Source organism: Heteronotia binoei, chromosome 16 (genome assembly GCF_032191835.1).
Source record: "Heteronotia binoei isolate CCM8104 ecotype False Entrance Well chromosome 16, APGP_CSIRO_Hbin_v1, whole genome shotgun sequence".
Classification (NCBI taxonomy): domain Eukaryota; kingdom Metazoa; phylum Chordata; class Lepidosauria; order Squamata; family Gekkonidae; genus Heteronotia; species Heteronotia binoei.
In genome coordinates, this window is record NC_083238.1 from 29,944,742 (window position 1) to 29,968,016 (window position 23,275).

Sequence of the window (23,275 nt, forward strand, 5' to 3'; positions counted from 1 at the left end):
TTTGCCTAGTGGCAGGGCCAGCCCTGAGTTCAAATATCACCAAAGCAAAACAGCCCCATCCCTTAATGTACCTTGGAAAAGAGAAGAAGTGTAATATAATGCATATTAAGTTTAACTAGATTAAAGGTATTGGAGAAAATAAAGTAAATCTACAAATAGGGTTTTTTTAAAAACATAGGGAATTTTTATTCACTTTCTACCTCTGTATGGATAGATATTGATTTGTGTAAGTAACTAGTTTGTATGAAAATTTTGTCATAATTTGGTTTTTTTAGTTACGATTCTTTCACATATCAAATAACAAATAAAATTAAATAGGATTGGAAAAGAGAAGACGTGTGCAGCCTTTAAAATATATCTAATTTACCCGATTACTTTTGGGGCAGAGGGGAACACTGCAGTAAAGGAATATAACCAAATAATGCTGCATGACTAATAAAAGCATATCCACTAGAGGGAACTAGAAAGAAGAGCCCTTCTGAGTCTCTGCAGGCAGTGCCAGCTCTAGGGCGCATGGCGCCCCAGGCAGACTCCCTGCCCGCCGCCCTCCCCATCCTCCTCTGGCTTTGCCCACAGCCTGCTGGGGGAGACAGAATGATGTGGGCGGTGGTGTGGGTCCTCCGGAAGAGGGAGGTGGCCGGTGCAGGGGGGGCAAGCATTTGCCTATGGCACTGGGCCGGGAGGAGGGGGTGCTCAATTCAGTGACCCCACCCGATACCCAAGGCAAATGCCTAATTTGCCTAGTGGCAGGGACACCACTGCCTGGAGCATAACACCCCTGATATCACAATTGTAGGGGGGGAAATGAGAAATAGGGTTTGGATAATTGATACTGCAATCCCAGGAGACAACAGAATAGAAAAAAAAATAAGAGAAAACCACAAAATACCAAGAATTATGCAATGAAGAATTATGCAACCAAGTATGGTTGTCAGCTCTGGATTGGGGAATACTTGGAGATTTGGGGGGGTGGAGTCTGAGGAGGGCAGGGTTTGGGCAGGGGAGGGACTTCGATGGGCTGTAATGCCATAGAGTCTACCTTCCAAAGTGGCCATTTTCTTCAGGCAAACTGATCTCTGTCTCCTGGAGATCAGTTGTAATCCTAGGAGATCTTTAGCTATCACCTGGAAATTGGGAGCCCTTTTCCCAGGAACAAATGCAGAATTCAGTATGGATGATGACTAGTTTGCTGGAGCGTGTTCCAACATCAGCTTGAATAAAATTCCTTTTCCTTTTGAAATGTATACCTTGAACCAAATGGCTATGATAATTAGGAAATAATTTATGACAGAAAATATTAAGTCACAACATTTCTGACTTAATTACTGCTAGGGTGAGCAAGGAATTCAAGGAATGCCAGGACCTCGTGGGACTCCTGGGGAAGGACTCCTTGGACCAAAGGTATGATATGAATAGACCTGTAGCCTAGTTTAAATTTTCAGGTTTTTTTTCAGAGGGTAGCCATGTTGGTCTGTATCAGAATAGCTAGATTCAAGTCCTGCAGTCTCTTATAGAGAGCCAGTTTGGTGTAGTGGTTAAGGGTGCGGACTCTTATCTGGGAGAGCCGGGTTTGATTCCCCACTCCTCCACTTGCACCTGCTAGCATGGCCTTGGGTCAGCCATAGCTCTGGCAGAGGTTGTCCTTGAAAGGACAGCTGCTGGGAGAGCCCTCTCCAGCCCCACCCACCTCACAGGGTGTCTGTTGTGGGGGAGGAAGGTAAAGGGGATTGTGAGCCGCTCTGAGACTCTTCAGAGTGGAGGGCGGGATATAAATCCAATATCTTCTTCTTCTTCTTATAGATCAACAAGACTTTTGGGGTATGAGTTCCAAGAGTCAAAGCTTCCATCATCAGATATTTGAAAAAGCAAGCTTTGACGCTTAAAAGCTCGTGCTCTGGAAATCTTGTTTTTCTTTGAGAGGCTCCTGGTCTCAAACCTAGCTGTTCAGGGTTTCTTGGAATCTATTAAAAACAACTGAGATATGATAAGGCTAAGAGAATGTTCAGATATGGATATAGAATGGCAAAATAATGTGATATATAATAGCCTCGCTCATATTGTAGGCTGATGAATAATGAAATAGAGAAGCAGCTATTTGTTCTGTTTATTAGTTTGTTAACAGAATGAAATCCTCAAAGGCATCTATATACGATTAGTGACATGTGACCCCCATCTGTGGATAACTAAATCTGCAGAGCAGGGCCAATGGATGCTAAAGCAATTTTTCAGCAAAAAAAAAGACAAAAAACCAGTGTCACTGCACAACATTCTCAGCACGATAACATCACCCTGAAGTGCATTATCACATCAGGGACAATGTGCGATAATGTCATTGTCTGCGGGTGGGTTTTTCCCCAGGAACTCCCTTCCCAGACCTGGGGGCTGGCATCCCTTCAACATCATCTTGGCTATTCGATTAGCAGAATGGCATTTCTGCTGGGAGAGAAGAGAAGGGTGATTTCTGCTGGTTTTCCCCTCCCCTGTAGAATCCCATGCCTGCCGTCCAACAGGTGCCCATGAGACTTGCACAACTGTGATCCACAATGAGTGCTGAAAAAAATGTGATATATACTCACTCCAAAACTGTTGTGCTATGTTGGCAAAATATGTTTTGATGGTAGGTGACAATTGGATTACAAGTATGAGTGTATTTTGCAAATAAGAGGTATCTGGAAAGGCTTAGAAAACAAACTTGGGGGAGGGGGAACCATACTCTGAAGCCATCTCGCAATTCCCGCTTTGTCTTTCCCAAATGTGTGTTCAGGGTATTTCAGGTTTAACCATGAGTTTTGTATAGTTTTGTTAGGAGAATTTTCAGGAAGATTATAGTCCGAGCAGTATTTGATATTATAGTCAATTTTGATAGCATAATTGGGCTAGAATTTTTGACTACCTTAAAGTTCCATTTTCACTGTGGTTTTTGAGATATTATCTGGCTTTCCCCTCAGTGCATAAGATATGAAACAGAGGTAACTAGATATAATTATGGTGCCTTATGGATGTTGTGTAATCAATTCCAAGGGTGATCGTGGAGCTGCAGGCGAGCGAGGAAGAAAAGGAGAAAAAGGTAACATGGGTGATCCCGGTGCAGCAGGAGAACCAGTAAGTATCTAGACTGTGGCATTTTCCAGACATTTTTTTTTAACATATGATAAGTTTATTTTAAAAATTCCAAGTTATACAGAACTTTGTTGGATGAAGTAGCATCAAGTAGATTCATTCCATATATTGCAGGATTCTACTATGCATAAAGTATTACGGTATATATAACATTGCAGAACATCTTATTTAGCATTTAAGATAATGTCCCGTTCACCCGTCAATCAATCAATAGATAAATAAATAAACATCTTATTAAGGATGAATTAACTGATAATTGGGCTAGAATTTTTGACTATCTTAAAGTTCCATTTTCATTCCCCAGAGTTACCAGGGTTTTCTTTCTTGTGTCCAGGCAACTTTGTAAATATCCCAGTGCTGTCCCAGCTTTTCCTCCTTTCCTCCCATTTTTTTAAAAAAACCTGGTTTCTCCCACACTTTTTTGTTTTCATTGCGAAATGAAGTTGCAAGAATGCTTCTCCCTTGGAATCTGAACATTGCCCCCCACCTTAAGGATTTTTTAATTTGCCATTCCCATTAGAAGTGTTAACACCAGCAGCCAATCATTGCCCTCTTTATTTCATTCAAACTCCAGTGTAAATTATTGCAGGTCTTTGGTACCATTGTCAGACACATTTTAGTCTCATTCTGTTTATTCTCACTGGCCGTTTTCGCACTTAGCGTTTGCTCCCCTTATTCCGCGGCGCAATTATGTCCGGATCATTTTTCTCGTTTTCCCACTACTGACTCAGATAGTCATAGATCCTCAAAGTTCAATAGCCAAAAAAACCCTCCTGGAGCTTACAGTTGGCCCTGTACAAAGAGCCCTTTAAGCTCTTGGAGGATTGGTTACATCAGAGGTGTGTGGCCTAATATGCAAAGGAGCTCCTGTTACAAAAAAAAGCTCTGCACATGACAGATATGCAGGAACAATTTGGAGCAAAGAACAGCAGGCAGTGAAAACACTCCTCCTGAAATGCTTCTCCCCTCTAACCCTCCCCTCATAAGCTTTTCTAATTATTGGGAAGGAAGGTATTTCTTCTCTTTTACACATGAAATTAGCTCCTAATATTTGCTTTCTGAGAAAAGTAGGAGATAATGGTAGGTTGTGTCCTATCAGTCCAACGGAAATTCTTGCCTACGAATTACATCAAATTGGTAAAATAACCAGGGCTTTTTTTGAGCAGGACCACACAGGAACACAGTTCCGGCTGGCTGGGTGGCAGGGGGTGTGGCCTAATATGTAAATAGGATTCTACTGGGCTTTTCCTACCAAAAAAGCTCGGAAAATAACGAAACGAAATTTTATTTCAGGGCAAAAGCGGAATGAAAGGAGAGCAAGGCCTCACGGTAAGAATTATTTTTGTGAATGAAATAATGCATTAATATTTTGTAAATGAAATAGAGCACTAATATTTAACAAACGTTATTTATTTACTGACAAATGGAAATAGAGAGTATAGAAAACATCTCCCTAACATTAGGGAGTCCTAAGGCAATTGTGCAAAGGTGCCCACACAAACAGGAAGTTTTTTAGTTGTTTAATTTTGGGATCAAGCCACACCTCAATGCAGGAAGCATACAGATTTAGGATCAGAATGTTAGCTGAGTGAACTGTTTTGTCCTCACCTCCCATCCTGATGTTCCGACCAAGAAGGTTTCCCTGGTCAGTCAACTTACTTATTTGCTTTGGCACATCTACTTAAGTGAGTGACAAAGGCTGGATTCAATTGGGCAATTTGGGGTGACACAGGCACCCCCCTATCTGGATCAAGATAGATAGATAGATAGATAGATGAATTTATTGTCATTGTTCTCAACAAAAAGAGAGCAACGAAATGAGGTGCTCTTCCACAAACATACCAACACATCAAACACACATATTCATAAACCATTTAAATACATCTGAAACCATTAAACCATTTAAACCATTAAAACCATTTAAATACATCTAAAACGGATAAACATTCATAAAACCATTAAAACCATTTAAACCCTTAAATAAACATTCATAAAAACATTAAACATTCATAAAACCATTAAAACCATTTAAACCATTAAATACATCTAAAACAGATAATCCTTCATAACCCTGCATTTAACCTAACCACAGCACTTGGATAGAAACTGTCCTTAAATCTGTTTGTCCTAGCCTTCAACACTCTATATCGTCTACCTGACGGTAAGATCTCAAAAAGCAAATGGCCCAGATGTGTATGGTCCCTTAGGATCATTTGTATCTTCCTTTTACATGCCATATTATACAGATCCACCAATGAGGGGAGAGAACATCCACAAATCTTTTGTGCTCTTCTCGTCACTCTTTGGAGCACCCTTCTCTCTGCTTCCGTGCAGCTCCCAAACCACACGCAGAGGCAATAAGATAAAATGCTCTCAATGGAACTACGATAAAAGGCAACCAGCAGACTCCCTGACAGTTGTAGTGATCTTAAGAGTCTTAAGTAGTATAGTCGTTGCTGGGCCTTTTTCTCTAGAGCTAAAGTATTTGCCCCCCATGTTAGATCCTGTTTCATGGTAATTCCCAGAAACTTCCATTCTGTCACCTGTTCTACCATAACACCATCAATAAACAACGGCTGGGTGTCCAAACTACTCTTCCTGTAATCCACTATAATTTCCTTCGTCTTATTTATATTTAAAATAAGATTATTTACTTTACACCAAAGGGACAGCTGTTGAACTTCCCTCCTGTACGCAGACTCATCATCTTCAGAGATGAGCCCTACCAACGTTGTATCATCTGCATACTTAATGATTTTGTTACTCAGACTGCTGGAAACACAATCAGATGTGTAAATAGTGAAAAGAAGTGGACTCAAGACACATCCCTGAGGGGTGCCAGTATTTAAGATCTTCACGGAGGAAATATATCCATCCATTTTAACCCTTTGTGAACGACCTGACAAAAAATTCAAAATCCACTCACATATAGAGTCCGACAGCTTCAAATCTTTAAGCTTAGACAACAATCTATGGGGTGATATTGTATTAAAAGCAGAACTAAAATCTGCAAACAACATTCTAACATACGTCCCCTTTTTATCCAAATGCGATAAAGCAGTATAAAGAACAGTATTAACAGCATCCTCAGTAGATCTATTTTTCCTGTAAGCAAACTGATATTCATCAAAAATAACAGGAAGGCAGGAAATAATATATTTTCGAACTAATTGTTCAAAACACTTCATTATCACAGAAGTCAAGGCCACTGGCCTATAGTCATTTAAAACCTTTGCTGGCGTCCTCTTTGGTATTGGGACAATAAGGGAAGCCTTCAAACAAGTGGGAACAATGGATTGTGACAAAGAACGATTGAAAATCTCAGTCCACACCCCGGCTAACTGCCCTGCACATTCCTTTACCACACAACCAGGGATATTATCGGGACCTGCAGCCTTTCTAGAATTTACTGCCTTCATTATACACCTAACATCGTGCTCCCTCACAACGAAAGGAGCACCTTGCTCGGTCCCCAATGATGATGTTACTAGTAATTCCGCTTCCTTTTGATCCACTTCAAACCGGGCATAAAAAGTATTTAACTCCTCTGCCAGCTCCTGCTTTCCATTCGTACTAGCCTTTAGCGCCTTGAAATTAGTTAACTGCTGAATCCCCTGCCAGGCTTGTCTCAAATTATTCTGAGAAAGCCATTCTTCTATCCTGCCCTTATATGCAGCTTTGGCCTGTTTAATACCCCGCTTCAAATTTGCTCTGGCCACACTGTAAAGTGAGGCATCCCCAGACTTAAAAGCCTTATATCTCCTATGCAAGAGAAACCTAACAGTGCCAGTCATCCATGGCTTTTGATTTGGATAGGTTCGAATACACTTGTTTGTTGTAACAATATCAATACAGTGGGCCATATACCCCAAAACTGTATCTGTATAACACTCTAGGTCTGGATGTTCAAAGATGTCCCAATTTGTTCGTTCAAAGCAGTCTTGAAGCTGCATAGTCGCCCCCACAGGCCAGCATCTCACTGTCCTAGTTACAATCACCCCCCTCTTCCGCTTAGAAATATACACAGGAACCAAGACCAAGGATAAATGATCAGACATACCTAACTGTGGTAGCTGCAAAACTCTATACCCCTGTGCTATATTTATATAAACTTTATCTAAAATATTCAAACCCCTAGTCGCACATGTCACCTGTTGATAAAACTTAGGAAGAACAACTCGCAAATCAACATGATTAAAATCCCCTGCTACAATAAAAACAGCATCTGGATGTTCATACATGCACATCTGGGCCCTGCCTCTCCTGCCCTTACCTCATAGTCCGCCGCCTCTTTGCCATTTCAAAAAGCCACCAGAAACTAACTGGTTGCAAATCTCTTAAGCACTTCCCTGTCACCTTTCCTGGCTGTCTGAACAGCCAGGGCACACCAGAGAAGTGCCTCCCAAGAGCATGAGTGGTGTAACTGCTCTTCCGGGGAACATGCAGCCTGCCCCTCTCCCGGCAGCCGGGCGTAAGCTGTCTGAGTGCCCTGGGGTGCCTCAAACTGTGCCAGTTTTTTTCTGAGCCGGGAGGCTGCTGCCCCAAACTGCCGGTCTGAATGCAGCCAAAGACATCCTTCTTTCTTAAGGAGCTTAAAGGAAAGAGTTTGTCACATGTAGTCACTTGCATTGGCTACAGTAGGGTTAACCTTGGTGAAATGTAGAGTAGCCACAAACCTCAGAAAAACCCCACATACAATGTTAGGGGGAGCAATTACTACAATTTTGTATCTTGGAGATTATATTCCACTGTACAGTATGGAGATGTTAGATACACTTCTACACGTTGCTCCGTTACTCCAGTTTCTTCATCTACAATGAACTTTAGCATTCAAGCACTGATTCAATGGGACAGCATTACAAATTCCATTCAGTTTGTAGGAGGATTGATATCACCCATTTCACTAAAGTTAACGAATGTCTGAGACTTTACATGTGCCTGGCAGAAACCATGTTATAAATTATTGCTGGAAAGAAAGCAGTTGTCAGATGATGTCTATGTGCAATTTAATTGTCTTTTCTAATCTAGAGAGAAGATATCATTAAACTGATTAAGGAGATTTGTGGTAAGTTTCCCACAAACCTTCTCTTATCTTGCATCAGGTCACTTGTTGCCTTTTTATTCTCTGTTCAAACCAGAACATTTGTTAGGCCAATTAAAATGTCCAGGGGATATTAAAAGCTCACTGATCAATCGCACTTTATTTTAAAGAGATCCACATTTAAATTTCCTATTGCTTAGTATCCAAAATGAGGGGGTAGAACAGGGGACTAACAGATGTCTCCCCAAAACTGCACCCTGCCTCCTCCTTCTGCAGGTGCTGATGATAAGGGGCAGATTTTGCCTTTCCTCCTCCCAGGGCCGGCTCACCCACTAGGCAAACTAGGTGGTTGCCTAGGGTGCCAAGAGGCGGGGGGCTTCGACTTGGGCTCCCCCCCTCTGGTGCCCAAGGCAACTAGCTAGTTTGCCTCCCACTCCCCCCACCACCGCAGTAGCTTCTGGCCTCCTCCGGCCCTCCACCGCTGCACTCCGCTCGCCCCCTGCCACCACCACACTCTGCTCCCTAACACACACACACCGCTCACTGTGACTACAGCCCTACTGGCTTCTAGCAGCCTGTGCCTGTGCATTTGGTTAAACACGCAGGCGCGGGCTGCGAAAAGCCTGTAGGGCTGTTCTAGTCACGGCAAGCAGGGGGAGCGAGAGAGTGAAGCTCGGCGGCAGTGGGGCGAGTGGAGCACAGTGGTGGCGGTAGGCTGGAGGAGGTTGGCAGCAGCCGCAGCAGTGGGGAATAAGTGAAGCGCAGCAGGGGGGGCGAGCGGAGCACGGTGTTGGGCCGGAGGAGGCTGGCGGTGGCCAAGGCGGTGGGAGGGGTCAGTGGAGCGTGCCTGGGGGGGACGCCTGCCTAGGGTGCTATTTGCCTACGAACCGGTGCTGCCTCCTCCTCACTGCTGCCCCACTGAACTGTTGGGATTCACTGGTATAGTTAGGCCAGTTCCCACTAGTTAGCAGAGTGCTTAAATAAAGCTACAAATGTGGGAGCATCACTTAACCAGGTTTCTCATCTTGCAGAGCTGTATAGAGCCACGTTGCAAGTTTAAAAGGAGAAAATAACTCCTCTCTTTATTAGAGAAGTGCACTTTGGATAGGAAAGAGCAGAGACAGGATAGATTACTAACTTACTAGCTAAGGATGGAGGCAGATGGCAAGAGGGCCATCTCCCTAATGGTACCAAGAGCAGATGGCATGTTGTCCCTCTTGGTGTGTGCAGGGAGAAGGGCACTGGCATTGTGTGAGAGAGGGCGGAAGGAAGGAAGTTCCCTTTGAAAACAATTTGCATTTCAAAGGAACAGAGGCAGAAGAGTAGACATGTAGGATGGAAGGGTCAGTTTGACTAGCTATGTAGCCTGTTGCCGCAACATCTAGAGCAGGGGTGTCAAACGTGTGACCCGTGGACCAGATCAAGCCCCCGGAGGGCTCCTATCAGGCCGCAAGCAAGTCTTCTCCCTCCCTGTCTCTTCCTTCCTTCTCCCTCCCTGTCTCTTCCTTCCTTCTGCCTCACAGCTTGCTTTGCCAGTATTTCTCAATTGCACAGGAGCTGCAGAGCAAAGCCTCTGTTTTCTCCATTGGCTGAGGCTCCTCTCTTGGGGAGGAAGGAGGGGAGGGAGAGCTTGTTTTGATACTGACCACCAATATTGTAAGAGTGCTAATACTTTAAACATGTTTTAGGGTTTTTTAAAAAAATCTTTGATTGTGTTTGTCTGTGTCCTTTATAAAGTTTATATCTCTGCTACCTGGCATTACATTTTAGGACACGTATGGCCCGGCCCAGCAAGGTCTCATTTATGTCAGATCCAGCCCTCATAACAAATGAGTTTCGACACTCCTCATCTAGAGGCTGAGACAGGGGACAGCGCCTTCACTTCCGACATAAACCACGTGTCCCTCAACCCCAGGAGTCATCTTTTTGGAGCTTGAAAGGGTCTGCTGGGAGGGGAATGTGGGGAAAATCTACATTAATTGGTACTTTCCGCCAGTTGATCAATTTATCTTAGATGCATTAATAATTTCTTGCTTATATACATTACATATAGGGAAGGTAACTGTTGAGGCTGACTATGTAGCTTTAATAGAGTCTGTAATATTCAAGATTTGTTTGTTTTTTTCTTGTGCAGGTTGCGGTATTAAATGCAAGGAGATACCCATGGAGCTTGTATTTGTGATCGACAGCTCTGAAAGTGTTGGTCCAGAAAACTTCGAAATAATCAAAGATTTTGTCACTGCTTTAGTAGACAGAGTGACTGTGGGCAGAAATGCTACCAGAATTGGTCTCGTCCTCTACAGTTTGGAAGTTCGGCTTGAATTTGGACTGAATAGGTACACTACCCAACAGGACGTGAAACAAGCTATTCGGAAAATGTTATATATGGGAGAAGGGACTTACACAGGAACGGCCATCCGCAAAGCAACCCAGGAAGGATTTTTTGGGGCTCGAACTGGTGTAAGGAAAGTTGCTATAGTCCTAACAGATGGCCAAGCAGACAAGAGAGAAGCTGTTAAACTGGATTTTGCTGTCCGAGAAGCTCACGCTGCCAACATTGAAATGTATGCAATTGGAATTGTAAATACTTCAGATCCAACACAAGTTGAATTCTTGCGTGAACTGAATCTGATTGCATCGGACCCTGACAGAGAACATATGTATCTCATAGATGACTTCAATACTCTTCCAGGTGGGTAATCTTTTCTCAGAACAGACATCTCTGCATCGCAGGTCATGTTCAGGTTAACTAGTTCTGGGGTTCTTTTCTTTTGGTGCCTTCATTCAATGATTGATGGACCATTGGTCTATCTCACAGGACTCTTCTGCTATTCTCAATGCTTTTTTTGTAGCAGGAACTCCTTTGCATGTTAGGCCACACACCCCAATTCTCCAAGAGCTTACAGGGCTTTTATTACATGGTCTACTGTAAGCTCTTAGAGGATTGGCTACATCAGGGGGGTGTGGCATAATGTTCCCTCTAAGCTGTGGAGTCTTGTGAGAAAAAATTCTACTTTGTGAGCTGCTGCATCAATTAGTTTGCTCTGGGGCCATTTTTCCTGAGCTAAGACAAAAATGTGTAAGCTAAAAAACTGTGAGCTAGCTCACACTAACCCCGCTTAGAGGGAACAATAATATACAAAAGAGTTCCTGCTGCAAAAAAAAGCCCTGGCTATTCTTACATTACGTTCTTATGTAAAAGATGTCCTTTCTGTGCTTGTCGATTATCTAGACGTAGTGGAGGTAAAGTGCAAAACTGAGTTCACTAATACATAGTTCATTAATAAATAAATTAAATAAATGGACATCATTCATTAATAAATGAACTAAATAACTTTGGGGTGGGGATAATCCATTAATAAATGAACTAAAGGTAAAGGTAGTCCCCAGTGCAAGCACCAGTTGTTTCAAACTCTGGGGTGACATTCGCATCACAACAGACTTTTTGTTTTCATGACAGACTTTTTGTTATGGGGTGGTTTGCTTGTGCCTTCCCCAGTCATCTATGCTTTATCCCCAGAAAGCTGGGTACTCATTTTACCAACCTCGGAAGGATGGAAGGCTGAGTCAACCTTGAGCCAGCTACCTGAACCCAGCTTCCGCCGGGATCAAACTCAGGTCGTGAGCAGAGCTTAGACTGCAGTACTGCAGCCTATCACTCTGTGCCACAGGGCTCCTAAATAAATGAACTACCCCCACCCCAAAGTTATAAAGAAAATCACTGAAAATACAGTGTCTACAAGCTCTGCTACGCAAGAATATTGCAACTTGTATGATCTCATCTAAATCTCTTCCTTATTACAGCTCTGTGCCCACTTGGCTTTTGTCCATGCAGGTTCCATAATCTTCAGCACAACTTTTTTTGCTGGTCATGGAAGCACAACATTTTTTTTCTGGTCTCTCCTCCCCTTTTCTCCAGTGGAAAAGTTAGTTAGATGCAACACATTATGCTTGTTTTGCAGATACAGATTCAGAAATACAAATAGTTACTTTGGAGCACCAGATTTGAAAAAAATAACATCCCAAAACTATCCAAACGCCAGAGAAACTGTCACTTTTTTTATGACTGTTCAAACATGGTCACCATTGCATGTTTAATCTCATTTTTGACCAAAATGTGTAAGTTTCACCATAGATTTTTAATATATATATTTTTTCTTTTTAAGCTCTGGAATCCAAACTTGTGAACCAGTTTTGTGAAGATGAACATGGTGCCTTAATATACAACCGCATTGGAAACGGAGGGAGCATAAATGGACCATCCATCCATTCAATAACTTCTCATTCTTCCCAATACTTATTACACACTAGTAGTAATAGTGGGCAGTCAGTTTCATCTAAGGGATATGAAACACCTATGAAAGAGAACGCCATAAATCTGGATAAGCTTTCTCAGCCATTAATCCCGGTACATACTGGACACTGGATATTTTCTGAATTCCTTTTACTTTTAAATGAGTTAAGATATCTGTTTAGTATACTTGCTGCGGGGCATAGTATTTTGGATCTTAATGGTTAATAGGGCTGCCAAGTCTGTGTTGGAAAATACCTGGAGACTTTGGGGGTAGAACTGAGAGGGGGGAGGGTTGGGGAGGGGAGGGGCCACAGCGTGGTACAATGCCACAGAGTCCACCCCTCAAGGCAGCCATTTTCTCCAGGGGAGCTGTTTTCCTGCCAGGTGGAGATCAGTTGTAAAAGTGGAAGTTCTCCAGGCCCCACATGAATGCTGGCAACCCTAACATTGGTTAACCACAGACATTTGTCTGTTTGTTTATTTTGTTTAGGCCATTTCTGTGTTGCCTCTCTGAACCTAACTGTCTGAGGATCAGTCAGTTAAGGACCAAAGTGAATGCAAATCGGTTTTAATTTAACAGTTTTGTAATCTTGGGCAGGGGTCCCCAGCCTTCCTGAGCCTCTGGGCACCTATGGATTTCTGACACAGAGGGATGGTAGGCGTAACTACAAAATGGCTGACACAGGAGACGGAACCATATACACATTGGGAACACATGTGTAAACAGGGGGTTTTTTGGTAGCAGGAACTCCTTTGCATATTAGGCCATACACCTCTGATGTAGCCAATCCTCCTAGAGCTTACAGTAGACCCTGTATTAAGAGCCCTGTATGCTCTTGAAGGATTGGCTACTTCAGGGGGTGTGGCCTAATATGCAAAAGCCCTATGTGTAGGAGAGGAGTAATTTAATAAAAGCACTGGGAAAGAGGCATGAGAGGGAATAAAACTAACTTTGTGGTGGCTACCCCAGCTGAAATGGTATTTTAATCTGCACAGCCAATCAGTTCTCCTGTGGCCAGTCTGAAGTACTGCTTGGTGTGCACCAAGAAAGGTGTCCATTGGCCTGAAATAATCTTTGTTAATACTGCATGTTAATTATGCTTTTGATTGATTTTTAATACTTTGAACCTAATCAATAGTTTGATGTTAATACTCTTAGCCTTTCAAATTTGTGTTCAGCTCAGAAAATATAGCCATGAGTGGAGCTTTGAGAAAGGAGGTAAATTGGACAAAAATATGTGAGGTTTCTGAGAACCTATGTACACATCACAAAGTCTATCAATCAGGCAGTTGCTGTATTCAAAGAAAGACCATGACCTAGGGTTGCTAGGTCTTACCTGGCTCATGGAGGGGAATATCCCTTGCAGGGGTGGCATGATGACATCATCTGGAAGTGATGTCATTGCACCAGGCACATCACATGGGGGATGCTGTAGCATTTGGATAAAAAAACTCTATGGTGCGATAGGGTTTTTACCCAAATGATAGACTGTCTCCTGTGCGGCATGCCCAGCACAATGACATAATTTCCAGGTGATGTCATCGCACTAGGCATGTTGGGCTCTGATGGAGCAGATCCCCCACCAGTCAGCTTTGTGCCGGTGGGCTGGTGGCCTCCAAACTGGGGGAAAAACCACCCCCAGCAGGAGGCTGGGAACCCTACCATGACCGGAAATGGGTGCTTAAGCCTTTTCTCCTACACCATTTTCCTGACCTGAAATTACTCTGAGGAGTCCTATTTGCTCCACCAGCAGCTTCACATGTACTGGTGGTGTATATGTAGCTTCCCCAATGGGGCAAATAGCATGCTCCTGAGCCATTTCAATTCAAGAATGGCAAAGGAAGGAAGGCTTAAACATCCTCTCTTGATGTGCCATGGTCCCACTCAGAAATAAATATTCTTATATCCCCAAATGTTAGAATTAATAAAACTTCATATTTCTTTCAGGCAAAAGAATCACCCAAGAAAGAATCACCCAAGGGCTATGATACTGGACTTAATAATCCATCCTTGCCTCCAGGGAATACTGAAGGTAACAGATTGCTATCATCTGGTTCCTAACATGCCATGTTTCCCAATCCAAACCAAAACTGTTTCTTTTTAAATTATATCCTGCAGTAGTGACATCACCATCATCATCTTCATCACCACCACCGCTGCCATCAATACCACCAGCAAAAGCAAAGTCATCTTCTCATTCACCAGCTTCTTCTGTTGCACCTACTCCAAAGCCAGGTCATTACACACATCAACACTTTACATTCATTGCTTTTGATATGCATATACATTTAAGAGTAAGTAAACAAATCCCAATGAGCTACAGCGGTATATGGTTAGATTTCGCAGAGGTGATTCATTCTAAATTATATCTGGTAACTTAATGTGATTTTATCCATATATTTATGTGTAATAGCTCTCTTCAGGAAATCTCATTTATTTATTTGTTTAATATCTTTACTTATCACAGGCTAATCATCAATGGCTTACAAACAAATATGAATCAATATAAAAATATTGAATGATTGTAACTAATATGATAAAAAACAATGAAGAAACCAGTGAAATAGCAGATAAAACGACTACATCACTTGAGTGAACAGAATTGTCTCTGGTGATTGTCAGTCATCTCTGGTGATTGTCAATATGCTTGCAGAGATATCTCACAGTTAAGAGTGCCCCACATAAAGGGACCTGTCCCTAGTAACCACCCATTTCTTTTTTTAATCCCACCTTTCCTCCAAGGAGTGCTACATAATTTCCAGCTTTTAGTTGGCAGTGGCCACAAGCCACAATTTTATTTATTGGCTTTTCTGCATGTCTTATTTTTGTCACTTGTGTGCTCATAGTGTTGATTCCCCCCCCCCCCCCCACTTTTCTGCATGTGTTTTGCTCCATCTAGTGATTGCTTTGATATTTCATGGCTATGTCTCTGGTTTATGTACGAGCACTTCAACTGTGCTTGTAAATAAGCTGGAGATACACAGAGATAAAATATCAAACCAACCACTAGAGAGGAGGAAAAGGAGGACGGGAAGGAGGAGGAGGAGAAGAAGAAATTGGATTTATACCCTGCCCATTCAAAGTCTCGGAGCAGTTTACAATCTCCTTCCCTCCCTCTCCCCAGAATGGACACCCTGTGAGGTAGGTGAGGCTGAGAGAGCTCTGAGAGAATTGTGACTGACCCAAGATCACTCAGCAGATGCATGTTAAGGAGTGCGGAATCAAACCTGGTTCTCCCAGATTAGAGTCCACGCTCTTAAACACTGCACCAAACTGGTGCAAAACACTTGTGGAAAAGGAAGGAAAAATCAACACAATATGGGCACCCAGGCAAGGAAATAATACAAGTGGGAAAGCCCTATGTAGTTTATTGTCCGCTTTTCTCACTGGAACTCAAGGTACATTGATTAGCTCTATACACACAGCATGGCTCCCCTACCTCTGAAAAGCAAATTCAGTGCCCTGCTATAAGCTTCTCTTGAAGTTCTGAGGAGTTTCAGTTTGGAATCTGATACTGGCAAAAGGATGGGGCTACAGCTCAAAGGAAGATGTTGGCGTTTCCACTGGGTCAATGAATACCCTTGAGCAAATCTATCAGAGCTCTTTCTGACTTATGGCCATTGATTTTGCAACTGATCCAACGTCCCTTTGTGCAGTATTTTCTTGGACTAGATGCCTTTGTCTATTACGAATTCTCTGCTAGCAGCTCAGTACATTTTTGAAACTTTAAAATTATTCTTTCAGATGCGGCTTTACTCTCACAATTATTCCAAATTGTCATGCTGATAATAGTTCTTTTTTATTTTATTTTTTTTAAAGAAAAGATCCAGACCCCACAATGTAAATTACAGTTAGATCAAGGACCGTGCCGGACATATATAATAAAATGGTATTATGATAAGCAAGCCAATTCTTGTGCTCAGTTTTGGTACGGTGGATGTGATGGAAATGAGAATCGCTTTGACAGTGAAGAAGACTGCAAAAAGACCTGTGTATTTTTCTCTGGAGGTAAGAATCGATAACTTGTTCTACAGCTGAAAACTACCCTGATCTGTTGTATTTTCGGAGTGAAAACTGTATGGAAAGAAAGTAAATTCTGTCCCAGTCATTTGAACAACTCAAGATTTCATTATGACAGATGGGATTATGGTTGCCAATCCCCAGGTGGGGGCAGGGGATCCCCCGGTTTGGATCCCCTCCCCCCGCGTCAGGGTTGTCAGAAAGCGGGGGCGGGGGGAGGGAAATGTCTGCTGGGAACTCTGTTATTCCCAATGGAGATTTATTCCCATAGAAAATAATGAATTGATCTGCTGGTATATGAGGCTCTGGAGGGGTTGTTTTTTGAGATAGAGGCACCAAATTTACAGTACAGCATCTAGTGCCTCTCCCCAAAATATCCCGCAATTTTCAAAACGATTGGACCAGGGAGTCCAATTCTATGAGCCCCAAAAGAAGGTGCCCCTATCCATTATTTCCTATGGAAGGAAGGCATTGAAAAGGTGTGCTGTCCCTTTAAATGTGATGGCCAGAACTCCCTTTGGAGTTCAATTATGCTTATCACAGCCTTGATCTTGGCTCCACCCCCAAAGTCTCCTGGCTCCACCCCAAAGCCCCCAGATATTTCTTAAATTGGACTTGGCAACCTTAGATGGGATCATTGTAATGTGTATCCTTTCCCCTCCTGAGATCAGAGATAACCTCTGAGCTCCCCATCCTTTCTCACTACAAGAAAGGTTTCAATGATTAAAAACTGTAGACTTTGTAATGACCAGAAATTGTAGGCTAGGAATCCCCAGTGTGGTACCTTTGGGCACCGTAGCACCCGCCAACATTTTTCCTGCTACCCACCAAGTGTTTTTAGAAAGTGGGTGGGGCCAGATGGGGTCTTGCCCAGAAGGGCTTATGATTAGCCACTGAAGATCTGATTGGCTGTGCAGATTACAATAATATCGCTTCAGCAGCAGCTGCCACTATGATCTTGATGTAACCCACCCTGAACCTGCTTTGCAGAAAGGGCGGGATATAAATTGAATGAAATAAATAAAACAAATAAATTAACTTGTTTCATAGGGTTTCCAGTTTCCAGGTTGTAGCTGCAGATGTCCCACTATTATAACTGATCTCCAGCCAACAGAGTTTACCTGGAGAAAATGGGCGCTTTGGAAGTTGGACTCTATGGCCTTATGCCCTCTTCCCCCATGTATTGTTTAAATTACCCCTCTTTTTTCTTGTATTGTGTGTGTATGTGTTCTGCAGCAAGTTTTGTGACTGTGCTCACCACTCTGTCAGAATTCCAAAGGTGCCCACAGGGTCAAAAAGCTTGGGGATCCCTTTCGTAAACTTTATTTGCCTGCTAAACTTAGGGGATGCATAAAGCAGGCTGGCCTTAGTAAGTGAGAGGGAAGTAAAGGGAAATGAGAGAGGATTTGTCTTAAAGAAAACTCTAATAGCCCTTTGTCTAATCCCATACACGCTCATGCCTGCACATAGCTGCCCATGAGGATCACTTTACTCATGGTAGTCAGTAAGGTAGCTGGGACTGGACTGGACGAAAGGCACTGAAAGACTCATTAAAAAAACATGAGGAAAAATTTGCTTAAGTGCATACAAAACTGTGCTGATTGGTCACTACTGACCCTAAATCTATTTTATTGGCAGTAAGATTTGCAACAGTATTGGCTTTAAGATTTGCTTATACCCTCAATATACATTTGGCAGATTCAGATGCCATATCCTATATTCCTTTTCAAGTAGTTCCGAGAAGGACTGTTTGATTGGTTGATTGTTTTCATGTGTGTAGTGTAGCCAGGAGATCCTATGATTGTCTGGCAGCCAGAAGTTCTAGCTCTTTAGTGTTATCCAGGGTGCACCACGAGGAGGTGAATATCAACTTGATTACATATTTTATATTATTATATGCTTCCTATGTATAACTCTACCCAGAACTTTTTTTTGAGCAGGAACACACAGGAACGTAGTTCTGGCTGACCCAGTGTAAGGGGCTGTGTGACCTAATATGCAAATGAGTTCCTGCTGGGCTTGTTCTACAAACAAAGCCCTGACTCTGTTATGGGACAAAAAATAATAAATATTACTACTACTGGCTCTGATCCAGTGAATTGCTGTACCAAAGCATGATTACATACATTAGAGCATTACTGCTCCAATAACTGATTTTGCCACTCAACCACACTATACCCCAGGCAGGTATAAAGTTAAAAAACCAAACAAACACATCTTGGAGATTCAGTACAGGAAAACAGTGAAGGAAAAACAATGTAAGGAACCTTAATGGATAGATTGATTTAGCAAATTGCTAGGTTGTTCTCACTGTCTTTAATTATAACATTTTAAGGCCAGAAGTCAGTAAAAATATTTCTACAATTATTTCCATATATTTAAAAAAGAACTGAGCTGCCATTATTTTTCTGAAATATTTATAATGCTGAATTGGTTTTGCACACACAATTTGGATTAAATAAGTTCATATTTGACAGGTTCATGTTTATGAATACAACTATTTAACTTGCCCTGTTTTATAGATGTCTGAAGAAGAATGTTAATGGAGATGTCCGCCAAGGAGACTTCAACAAGAAAGGTCCTTTTTGCCAACCAAGGGAAAATATATTTTGTGCATATGTATTAAGATCTTTTTATGTTTTGAATTTAAGGCTGCTATCCTCAAGCCACTTATTCTAGTAAAGTCCCACTAAAGTCAGTGGAGCAGTTGGCACCCTATTTCCGGAAATGCAAGTCTGTTTGGAGATGCAGTGTTTAGCACAATAGGATCAAAGAAACTAACTAGCAACACAATTGTATGCAGATTTATGCCCCTTGAAGTTAGAGCAGGAAAAAAGTCTGTATTGGATTATACTGTTGATTTTGGGTTTAAAAGAAACTGCAGGCTTTGCAGATTGCAAAAAAAAAAAAAAAGAGGGGGGGGGAATCAATTACATCTCCAAAACCTGCCAAAAATCAAATAGTGATTCTTAAAAATAAATACAGGTATAGTTTGCTTAATAAAATGCATAGAGGAGCAGAAGAAACAGAGAGGACAATAACATGAATGGAGGGAACTGGAATTGATAGTCTGTTCCAAATAATTCAGCTCCACAGTACAGATTACTGGAAGGAGGAAAAAAGTAAGGGGGTGCAGCACAGATAGAAACCCAGCTGGAAAGCTGTAGCTGGGAGAAGAGACAAGAGCAGATGCCCCAGCTCTTTAGAAGGGGATGATTCATTGCTCAGCGATTATCTGTCTCCTAGACCCCATCAGCCCTTTTGCAGCCTAATCTGATGCAATTAGCCACCCTTAAGTATATTTATATCAGCAGGTTTAGCTGGGCCTAACTACAGAGCATCAGGTAGACCACATAAATCCTGAGACATTAGGGCAGAAGCAAACAATTGTTCCTGAAAATGAAGTTTTGCGAGATAAAGAGGAGAAGTTTTAAGGGGAGAATCAAGGGGTTGGGAGGGGGAGGGATGGCTAACCTGTCTGACGCCTGCCAGTTCTGTCCTATGAAACATTTCACTGAAACCGGCTCGATTTAGTTACAATCCAAAGAGGGGAGAATGAGTTACAGAAGCGGCAGAGGTGGGGGGACTTGCAAAAGAGAATCACTAGGTAGAAGGTGAAGCACTTCCTCTCACCTACCAGTTTTTCTGTACCAGTGCTCCCGACCTCTTTATTTTAATTCATTAAGAAACCCATGTTTTCCTTGCAGTGTGTGGTGACTCCACTCTTAGGAATCTGGCAATAATAGATTTGCCAGGAAATCTGGTAGATCCAATAACCTAATGGGAGCCTCTGTAGTCCATAATGGGTAGCTCTGCCTTTATCCATACACACATCCAAAGTCCTCCTATATTCCCCCCCCCCCCCCAGATTCTTCTAAGGACTGTTCACAAGCAAATGCTACTCAGGGTTAGAAATTAGATACTTATGCTGCCTGGTTAGGAATAAGCCCCACTGAACAAAGGGGGTTGCTTCTGAATGGATGTGCATCGAATTAGGGCTTCACAACTAGATATTCCTTTCTTGTATCACAGGCCTAAAAAGAAGACAGTTAACAAATAATTCTTGGGCACCACAGCGGAACGTAATTATTTCATGTTATACAACTTATTTTTGCTTCAAGTTATTCATATCTGCTTAGAGATATACTTACTTCATGATAAATTAATAATTTCTTTAAGTAGCTGAAAAATCTTTCCCACCTGATTTGTACTGTATAGATTTACTCTAAGGGTCTTTTAAAAAAACTTGAATTAGCGATGTGGTGTGGTGAAAGATTGCAAAAATGCCACACAGATACACGCCCTGTCACATAGTACCATGAAGTAGAAACTTTATGAAAACTACAGTGAAACCTCTAGATTTTCTCCGAGGTGTATGTAATGAAATGTCTATGCTGCATGGACATGTTAGTTGTGCAGTTATGGTTCCTGGCGCCATCAGTTAAAAACAGCATCTGACAATATACAATCAAACTCATCAAACTCATTCTTGACACACAGTATCAGTCAGACATAATTAGTTATGTTTTGGGTTCCCATCCTGGACAGATTTACTTATGATCAAATTGCAGTTTGAGACACTCTCTCGCTCTCTCTCATACATACATATATATAACAAAATGAATGGTCATTCATGTGTTTCAGGCAATGGCCTTGGGTTCTGTTGAACAGTACAGCACACAAGATTGAATCCCACCTAAAATTTCCTCCCTTGTGCTATTTTAGAGGGAGCCAGCAGCATTTCAGGGTTCACTTTGGGTTGGAATGGGGGGGGGGGAGGAGCCACAGTCCTTCTATCAGTGGTATTTTTATTTTTGCAGGATCCCAGCACAATGAAGCTAATTTAAATGTCATGTTAGTATACTAAGGACCTATAGCTTTCCATTCAAAAACCAATCTTGTATTTTCAGAACTGTAGCTAGAAGGTGCTTTGTTGCAATTGGGAGTTGTTGTTTTTTTTTTAAATAAACCTCATTGTTTGCCTATAGATATTGGCACTTCAAAGTATAAGGAACGCAAAACAGATGAAAGGCTTCTCTTTCATTACAGCAGTAGTCCCTCTGCACCGAAGAGGCTTTATCATTGCAGAGTGTGCAGCAAATTAATACTGGCATGCAGTCAACAGGTCCCTGTTCGTTATGAGATTCATGAGTCTGACCTAAATACTGTGTAGACTGAGAGTGCAATTGTAAACACAGTTGAAGTCAATGGGCTTGGAATGGCAAAACTCTGTTGATGATTGTATGCTCCCACTACTATGTTCACGTAAGCAAAAGGGCAAACTGTCAAGATTGTGCAGTCCTTCAGCTTGCAGAATTGTCAAATAACTGACTGAAATTGTATGTACCAGTAGACAAGTATGACACCATGATAGGGCCAGTTATGTTGCCACTATATGCTAATACCAGAATGTTCATAGTTCTTGATAAAGGCAGCAAGAGATCATTAAATACATTTTTGTTCCTGTTTTAAAAACACTGACAGTGGCTTATTTGTATCTTATTAAATGTGTGCAATGTATTTTTGTGAATTAAATATATATAGATACTAAAATATGTCTTTAAAGATTGAATACATATGCTTCTATGCATGCAGCAAAATCCTAATGAGGCCTTGCAAAACCAGTATTGCATCTCACCATATAATAAAGAATCAGATTGTTTCTTTTAGTCACTTCTCATGATAAAATCTTTTACCATATACTGTGAAAAAATGCAAACAAAAAGGATCCCAGTGTTTTAAATAGGGGACATGAACTTGATCGACAGTCACTTACGTACACAATACTTTAGTGGTTAAGTGTGCAGACTCTTATCTGGGAGAACCGGGTTTGATTCCCCACTCCTCCGGTTGCACCTGCTGGAATGGCCTTGGGTCAGCCATAACTTTGGCAGAGGTTGTCCTTGAAAGGGCAGCTGCTGTGAGAGAAGAAGAATTGCAGATTTATATCCCGCCCTTCTCCCTGAATCAGAGACTCAGAGCGGCTTACAATCTCCTATGTCTTCTCCCCTCACAACAGACACCCTGTGAGGTGGGTGGGGCTGGAGAGGGCTCTCACAGCAGCTGCCCTTTCAAGGACAACCTCTGCCAGAGCTATGGCTGACCCAAGGCCATTCCAGCAGGTGCAAGTGGAGGAGTGGGGAATCAAACCTGGTTCTCCCAGATAAGAGTCCGCACACTTAACCACTACACCAAACTGGTTGGCCCTTTCAGTCCCACCCACCTCACAGGGTGTCTGTTGTGGGGGGAGAAGATATAAGAGATTGTAAGCCACTCTGAGTCTCTGATTCAGAGAGAAGGATGGGGTATAAATCTGCAGTCGTCTTCTTCTTTACCAAACAAACAAAAAACTCTCATATTGATTAGCATGCAGAATTGGTACAATGCAGCAGCATGCTTTAACCATAGGGATACTAAACATCAAATATTTGGGTACCAAACTTAACACCAATGTGTACTGAATTCTGAAAACTCTTAAGTTCCTTGCTTACACCCAAAATCCATCTCTTGGCCCCTTTCTCTGAGCAAACAGAGAAGATTATACTTTGTTTAACACTTGGGGGAAATTCAGACTTTGCTTTTGTCAAGATTTCAAAAAACCCATGAAACTATTGTATAAACCACTCAACACTCCCGGTCATACCTTCAGGATACATTTTGGAGTTACAATATATCCAGCATTGTCTATGCTCAGTGTGTTGTGTGTTCCAACCACACACCCCAAACACTGGCCATCTTGTCCTTCTGCTTCTGGACCTGGGACCATGTCTGGATATGCCTTCTCTCCCCCCTCCCCGCC

The 23,275-nt window shown here is 42.1% G+C and overlaps 1 protein-coding gene across 1 annotated transcript in view; it reads left to right on the forward strand.

Moving 5' to 3' along the window:
* The window catches only part of LOC132585206 (collagen alpha-1(XXVIII) chain-like), a 77,704-nt gene extending 58,454 nt beyond the window's left edge, over positions 1-19,250 (forward strand). The window contains exons 28-37 of the mRNA XM_060257012.1: positions 1,333-1,401; positions 3,022-3,102; positions 4,414-4,449; positions 8,149-8,185; positions 10,296-10,853; positions 12,328-12,569; positions 14,404-14,512; positions 14,575-14,691; positions 16,276-16,464; positions 18,999-19,250. Coding sequence (XP_060112995.1) covers positions 1,333-1,401; positions 3,022-3,102; positions 4,414-4,449; positions 8,149-8,185; positions 10,296-10,853; positions 12,328-12,569; positions 14,404-14,512; positions 14,575-14,691; positions 16,276-16,464; positions 18,999-19,006 — 1,446 coding nt within the window. The 3' untranslated portion in view covers positions 19,007-19,250. The remainder of the gene's footprint in view (positions 1-1,332; positions 1,402-3,021; positions 3,103-4,413; positions 4,450-8,148; positions 8,186-10,295; positions 10,854-12,327; positions 12,570-14,403; positions 14,513-14,574; positions 14,692-16,275; positions 16,465-18,998) is intronic.
* The last annotated feature ends 4,025 nt before the right edge of the window (positions 19,251-23,275 follow it).